The 8,084-nt window shown below is 36.2% G+C and overlaps 1 protein-coding gene across 6 annotated transcripts in view; it reads right to left on the reverse strand.

Annotated features, from left to right (window-relative positions):
• Positions 1–2,458: 2,458 nt before the first annotated feature.
• Positions 2,459–8,084, reverse strand: part of AKAP11 (A-kinase anchoring protein 11) — a gene marked incomplete at its 3' end in the record, with an annotated part of 53,017 nt that continues 47,391 nt past the window's right edge. For all 6 annotated transcript variants that reach the window (XM_027774578.1, XM_027774579.1, XM_027774580.1 and 3 more), the window contains 1 exon segment: positions 2,459–2,505. In XM_027774578.1, the coding sequence (XP_027630379.1) occupies positions 2,459–2,505 (47 nt within the window).

The raw sequence follows: 8,084 nt of genomic DNA on the forward strand, positions 1-8,084 counted from the left end.
TGCACCAACATGCACATGGTGTGAGGTTTTTTGTTTTTTGTTTTTTTATTTTTCTTTTTTTTTGAGAGGTTTTTGCTATAGGGCTCGTGTGCTCACCAGAAAGACAGACAGAAAGTGAAAAATCACCCCCCAGGGTGGATGCCCACCCCACAATCCCTTCTCTTCCATTCTTCTCTTGGGATCTTGGGCACGCATGCACACGTGCCCAGCGTGAATTTAATCCACCAGGTCTGGGACTTGAACCACGGTTAACCACATGGGAGTCCTGCAACAAAGCCATTACACCAACTGCTGGTCCCCATGGTGTGAGTTTTAAGGTGCTGGGTCTGGGACTCAAACCATGGTCAGTCATGTGAGAGTGTAGCAACATAACCATTATGCCATCTGCTGGTTCCAAGTCACATTTTTAGTGAACAAAAATAAAACAAATATTACCTAGCCAAAAGAAATGACTCTAGGGCCAGCCACGTAGCCTAGCAGTTAAGGGAGCTGGATTCCACACAGCCTACCATGGTTTCAATCGAACCCCAGAGGCTTGAAAAACAAGTAGGGTGCATGGTATGCATGTCCAACATCCTATCAACAGGATGGAGGAATGAAGAAAAATGGACTACGGTGCAACCATGCATCATTAGGGGGTGCTTTCTCCTCCTTTCTTTTTCTGTCTCTCTCTGATAAACACAGGTGCCCTCTGGCGAGTTTTAAAAAATTATCTTTAATATACTGCTCTACCCCAACTTTGAGTATATCTGCTAATAAAAACTTACTTTCGTAAGTTTATGTGAAAAATGGATACTTACAGAGAAATAAAAATTAAACAACAATAATTTTAAGTGAGGATTTTAGACTAAAAATTGATACATTACAAGAAAATACAATTGGTGATAAAAGTTGAGATTTGGGTGTCATAAAGTACATTTTAAGAAATTCTTTTTAGTAATTTCTCAGTTTTCCTACTTATAAGCAGTTTCGTAAGTTTATGTGAAAAATGGATACTTACAGAGAAATAAAAATTAAACAACAATAATTTTAAGTGAGGATTTTAGACTAAAAATTGATACATTACAAGAAAATACAATTGGTGATAAAAGTTGAGATTTGGGTGTCATAAAGTACATTTTAAGAAATTCTTTTTAGTAATTTCTCAGTTTTCCTACTTATAAGCAGAAAAATAACAAAAAAAATCACCAATTCAAAAGCAACTATCTCAAAAAGTATAAATATTTTTATTAACATGTGGCACTTTATTTAAGACATCACTGATGTTTTCATAATTAAGGAAAACAAGATTTGGGGCCAAAAACTCAACCACCATTTGAAAACACAGTTCAGTATAAAACACTTTTTTTTTTTGGAGAGGTTTTTGCTATAGGGTACATGCACTTGCCAGAAGACAAGAAAGACAGAGAGACAGAAAGTGAGAAATCACTCCCTACAGAGGGATGGCCACACCGCAATCCCTTCCCCTCCATTCTCCTCTTGGGATCCTAGGCACATACACACACATGTCCGGCGTGAGTTTAAGCCACCGGGTCTGGGACTTGAACCACAGTCAACTACATGAGAGTTTAGCAACATAACCACTATGCTAACTGCTGGTCCCAATATGAAACATTTTTAGATTCACTCAGATGTTCTAGTTATATGACTTAATAATCACAAGCTGTGGTCCAAAATTCTGTGTCCACTGATACCTAGTATTCACATATTTGGAACTACATTCAGATATGTGTACGCATGAATGTAGGATTGAAATTGCGTGAAGACAGAACTGGCGTGAAGACAGAACTGACTTGGAAATAGCTTTGTGATTTTACTTATTCGCATAACTATGACATGAAAACACTAATTCTACAAGTTACAGTTTGGAAGAAAAATACTATGTCATAATATACCATACTTACAAGCTATAAGTAAGAATCTTAAAATTTATATTTATAAAATTACATTATCAAGACCAGTAGAAGACTTAATAGTTATGTTGCAGGACTCCCACAGGCTGACCAAAGTTTGAGTCCCAGACACAGTGGCTTCAAACTCAAGCCAGGAATGTGTGCATGCGTGCCCGAGGTCCAAGGAGGATAATGGAGGAAAAGGGCACGGTCTTTCTCCCTAGGGCATGATTTCTTGCTTTCTGTCTGTTTGTCTTGCTGGCAAGCACACATGCCCTATAGCAAAAAAATCTCTCTTTAAATTTCTCTGTCAAGTAACTGCAATTCTCTAAAGGTGTTTCAGTCTATATGCCAATGTGTTTTTCATTAATGTAGCAATCAAAATAAAAACAAAGTACTGGAAATTGGACAAAGACAACTTATTCAAAAATACTCAAGATGTGTAATCATTTATACAAATAGCCCAAGGCCTAGCTGATGAAAAATGCACATTTACAAACAGTAGACTCTTCAAGAAAATCCTACACCGAAATGTGGAAACACTGGAAAAGCAAACTGTCACTCACCTTGTACATCATCCTCATGCTCTTCATCTTTATCATCTGGTCCATCGCTTCTCAGGTAAATAGCAAAAGCAGTTAAAAAAACAAAGTTTTAGTTAATAACTATTAAAACCAATCATTAAAAGTGTGGTAAGAAATGAATGTTACAATTATGACATGTGACATTTAGAAAGGGGAGAAATGACAATAAAAAAGGAAGCTTTGCTTCTCACATCATTTCATGTTAAAATCTGATTTGCAAATGATGCCTAAGGTTATCCATAATCAAGAAGTCCTACCTAACTATGATATAGAGAGCCAAGAATTTCATAATAAAACTTTTAATTTAAAAATAATTTAAAGCTAAAATACTCCAGTAATTTGATTTTAGATAATTTAGCATTTGAACATGATATAATGTCATGAATGTATTTATTAATGCTTTGCAGATACTATTTATGTACTTTTAATAGTAAAAACACATTTTTCCTATATTTTCTGATATACGAGATGAAACTACATACAAAAATAAAACAAAACAAAACAAAAAGCCAAGGGAAAAAAAAAATAGAAATCCTGTAGGAAGCAAGCTCTTTTAAATGAAATAATAGAATGAACAGCAAGCAACACATGCATAACAGTAACACATTTTGCAATCAGATGTCAGTTTTATCTTAGCATTGATTTAGAAATTGAATTTTTTCATTAGATGTAAATGTATCAAGCAGAATCATGTCAAAATACAGGAGAAAAGCAGGTTGATACATACTGCCACTGTAACCCACATTCTTTTAGGAATGAAGTCATGCATTAGTGGTGAGAGACTCATAAATTTTTAAGTTTCTAGACTGGACCAACCTGTCTGATGTTGGAAAGGATAAATTGTCCTCATACAAATCTCCTTCTAAACCAAGACTGCTCCAGCTACTGCTGTTATCATTACTGCCAGAGGAAGAAAAGAACAGAGCTGAACTAGAAAATGAATAGTGGAGAAGATCTTCGTTTTCCTTGGAACAGCTTCTGCCCTTGGTAACTAGATGTTCTGAGGCTACCACGATGAAGTGGAGCATCCATGGAGGTAAAGGGAGACCATCTCTGCTACTCTACAAAGTACCTGACAGGTTGAGAGGTTCAGGAGTTTCTTCTTTGTACCCATAAAATATTTTTTTCCAGAGGTTTTTACCATGAGGTGTGTGCACTCCCCAGAGTCAGAGACACAGTGAAAGGGAAAGTGAGAAATCACCCCTAGGGTGGATGGCCATGCTGCAATCCCTTCTCTTCCTTTTTTCCCCTCAGGATCCAGGGCACGCACGCACACATGTCCAGTGTGATTTTCAAGTCACTGGGTTCGGGACTTGAACCATGGTCAGCTATGTGGGAGTCCAGCAACATAAGTGCTACACCATGTGCTGGCTCCTTATTTACTTTATTGCCAGAGGACACACGCACTCACCAGGAGAAAGAGGAAGCACCCCCATTAGACTCAGAACATGCCACAATCCTTTGCCTCCATATCTCCATCCCATCAGAACTTTGGACACAGGCACACTCACCCACATGTCTGTCAAAAGCTACCAGGGCTGGGATTTGAACCAGTCAAACATGTAGGATGTAGTTCCTACACAAAGCTTAAGTGACACAATACAGGGCCAGTCTGATTATGAAATTTACTCTAAACTTAATATTTATTTTTCAGGTAAGACAACATGGTGACTTTTGGGACAGTAAATGAATATATGGAGTAAGAAATTTCATAATATAATTAACGTCTTAAGGCAAATCTTGGGATATAATTTGTAAGAAGACAATACTCTCTCGTTGGGATAGAGTTTAAAAAGGAAAAAATGTGAGTTAACATTCTCTCAGGTCTTTAGACAGAACAAAATAGTGATATGCTTGAGAAGGTGGATGGGGAAATAGGATGGAAAGAATATAGTCCCAAATAGGCCTTTTCTAACTGCTTGGAGGAAAGATACTTTTTGGTTTTTCAAATACTCTTATTATGTCAATTACCTTCATTTATTATGTAAAACTTACTAGGTAGCAAATAACATACATTTTCTTCAGAATAAAGTGAGAGTAACCATGTTTAACTACACATTACACTTGCCTGGTTGGCCAGTCACCAATGCCACAAACAGATAACTTCTAACATTAATCAAAAGAAGAAAGCAACTATATTCAAAAACTGTAGCAAAGCAATTTTAAAAAAAAGCAACTATGTATAGAAACAGAATTAAACACAATTTTTCAGATTAAAATTTGACATGCAATTTTTAAAATTTCTATTCATTCATAATTATTAAAATAATTAGTAAGCACATTAGTTTGCAGTGATAAGCAGCTATATTTCCCAAAATTAGGCTAGGCAATCACAAAAACTAATATTTATACAAACCGAAATTTTGGTCCTAAAAATGAATTAACATAAAATAATTTTACATGCACCAGTAAATGGTAACAAGGTTCCAACAAAAGGATGATTATAAAAAAAGTTCTAAATAGTTTCCAAGCAATCTCAAATTATTTACTGGGTCATCGAAAAAGTCATGATGTATTTTTCTGCGTTTTTCTATGAAAAAAAATGCATCATGACCTTTCCGATGACTCAATATATATTTTCCCTTACTTTAACACTATCAAATGCCCCAGACCACAATGTCTTACAGAATAAAAGTTAAACCTGACCAGGGTCTTTTCAACACAAGTGCAAACAAATTAATTTCTTTTATAAAATCATTAAAAAACACCAATTTTACATATGTAGCCTGCTGTCAGACAAACTAGAGAAAATACAGAAATACAAAATGGACAAACAGCTGTGAGCCAAAGAGAAAGTTAATGATCTCAAATATTATATTTACTTTCATTAGCAGGATGATTATTTAAACTAAGAAAAAAATTCAAAATTAAAATTCTTACCCATATTCTACTAACAACAGTAATTCTTCTATTTAATTAAAAAAAATATGTAGCCCAGGAGCAGTTGCTGAGGGTGCTGCTATGCAAGGCTGGGGCCACTCTGGGAGCTAGGCTGGGTTCCCAGACCAACCTAGGCAGGCTGGATGTGGTGGTGTGCACGTCTGTTCCTGGCTGGCTGGCTACGGTAGGGGAAATCACAACAGGGGAAACCCTGTCAAAAACACCCTTCTCTCTCTCTTCCCCCCCTTCATTCCCTTTCACATGGGAAAAAAAAAAAATCCATCGAAGTATCAGATGAACATGAAAAGAACAACTAAACAATGTACAGGCTACAATTTCAAACTCTATTTAGTCTCACTTCCCCTCCCCTTTTGCAACTCAAAATGAGTCAAATTATAAGTTATTTATGAAGCACCACTTCTGGAGTGATCATGTAATTTTTCATCTAACCAGAATACTTTGAAAATGAAAGAAGTCACCATTAATAATTAAATCAGAACAGCAGGACTATCCTGAATAAACTGAGAAGTATGATCCTCCTATATAAATCCAACATGAAAGAACAGAACAAAAAACAATTTCTTCACTTAATAATCTTTCCTTTTTATCCTTGAAATGTCCTGTTACCATTATTTTAAAATACTATTTCATATTTCCTATGTCTAGGACAGGTATACGTATCACCTCAAAAACACTGGTAGTCATGTACTAAACTCATTATTGTGGCTTTCAGCTATATGAAGACTATTATCAGTTCTGACATAACTCATAAAAATCATCTCTTTTATTTATTTTTAAATTTTTTGCCAGAGGGTGCATGTACTCACCAGAGAGAGGGAAAGTGAGAGTGAGAAAGCACCCCTCAAAGGGAATGATCACACCACAAGGCCTTCTCCATTTCTTCATCTTGTCAGGATTTGGGTACACACGCACAGGTGCCCAACATGTTTCTGAAGCTACTGAGTCTGGGACTCTAACTACAGGGTCGGCCATGTGGAATCAGGCTGCCTGAACCACCAGGTCACAGAACCAGCTCATAAGTTATCTTACAAATTCTACAAATTCAGCCCCATGTTTTACCTAATCTAGTATCTCATTTCTAAGAGAATCGCAAATCACTTATACTCTTTTAAAAAGATTCACACACGCAGACCAATTCTCTTCTGATCTAGTAATTATACAATCCTCAACATTTGTGAAAAATCTGAATCATTGCTTCTTTTTTAATCATTCCTCTGTTCTGAACTTCCTACTCAGAATGAAAGTGCAGTGTTTTCAAATCATCAAAGTCTTTGTCTCCTACCTTGACTTCTGTACCAGAAAAGAACAGTACTACAGTAAATGTTAGCAAAAGCCATGACACGTAAAGCAATGTCTCTAAGTATGGTCTCTGAAAAAACATCTGCCCTGAAATCATCAGAGGTACTTAATAAGCATGCAGATTCATGGCACCCTGCACTGATCTAATGAACCATCATCTCTGTTGAGGTCCTAAAAGCTGTATGTTCAACAAGTACATAGCCAGCCCCAGATGAACCTCACTATCTTTTCCTTTTTGCCAGAACCTTAATTCTACAAAGCATCCTTGGTTAATATTAAGATTGTTGTCAATTAAAATCCAGGTCTTTTTCTGATAACATATTATCAAAGCCAAGTGTGTTTCCAACCTGAATACAAATAATTAATTTTCTAAACTTAGGTGTGTTTTCCCAAATAAAACTATTTTAGTCACAGTTCTGTTAACGAGATTTTTTTTAGCTTTCTGTTGAGTCCTTCACAAATGAATATTCTATATCACTAATAAAATAACACTGAAGAAGACAGAACGAAGGACAGAGTCTGGCAGATGCCTCCCTCTTCTCTTTAAATTAGGCAACATTTTGCAAAGTTGTTCAAGCGGCTACAAGTCTACTTAATGCCAGTAGCCTCTACCCATCATTTTCCCATTTTAACACTAGGAGTTCCTAAGCAACAACAATAACTTTTACTGAAATCCTAGAAGCCTATTGTTTCTCAAAAATGAGAGAAGAAATTAAATGTTAATACTCTATTCTAGATAAAGTTAAGGAAAAGAGCCAGATTATAATTTATGACATTACCCATTGCTTCTACCAGTTTTAGAGACTGCCTTATTAGATCTAGATTTTAACAAATGCCAGTGGTTTAAATAGCATTATAAGAATACTGACAAAATTGATATCACCAGCAGGTGGTGCAGTGGTTAAGGCACATGCTCAGTGGCTTGATAATCACACCTCCGTATGTGTGCTCAAAATCCTGAGAAGAGGATGGACAAGGGATTACATCACAGCCATCCCCCGAGGGGGGTGGTATCTCACTTTCCCTCTTTCTCTAGTGAGTACACACTCCCTATTGCAAAAAAAACTTTAGAAAAAAAAAAGATACTTCATAAAACTATGAATACTTTTGGGTAATCCTAGCATAAAACAAAGTATACTGAGGTTTAGTATTTTAACCAGGGAACAGCCATTTCCTTTTTTTATGTTCTCTTATCCCCTCCTCTATCTTTCCCACCCTACCTTTCTGATAAGAAAATTCCAAGGGCTCTGCTCACCTGAAGCCTCACAGGGTCCTATCCACATAAGGCTGACATTACAAATATGCTGAAAAGCCTTTCCTCTCTGTAGATTTAGTTATAGATGTTTTTCATTATTTCCCATTATCTGTTACTGAAGATAAAGATTTGATGGAATTTTATGTTTATCAG

This window comes from Tupaia chinensis, unplaced genomic scaffold (assembly GCF_000334495.1).
Source record: "Tupaia chinensis unplaced genomic scaffold, TupChi_1.0 Scaffold000458_1, whole genome shotgun sequence".
Classification (NCBI taxonomy): domain Eukaryota; kingdom Metazoa; phylum Chordata; class Mammalia; order Scandentia; family Tupaiidae; genus Tupaia; species Tupaia belangeri.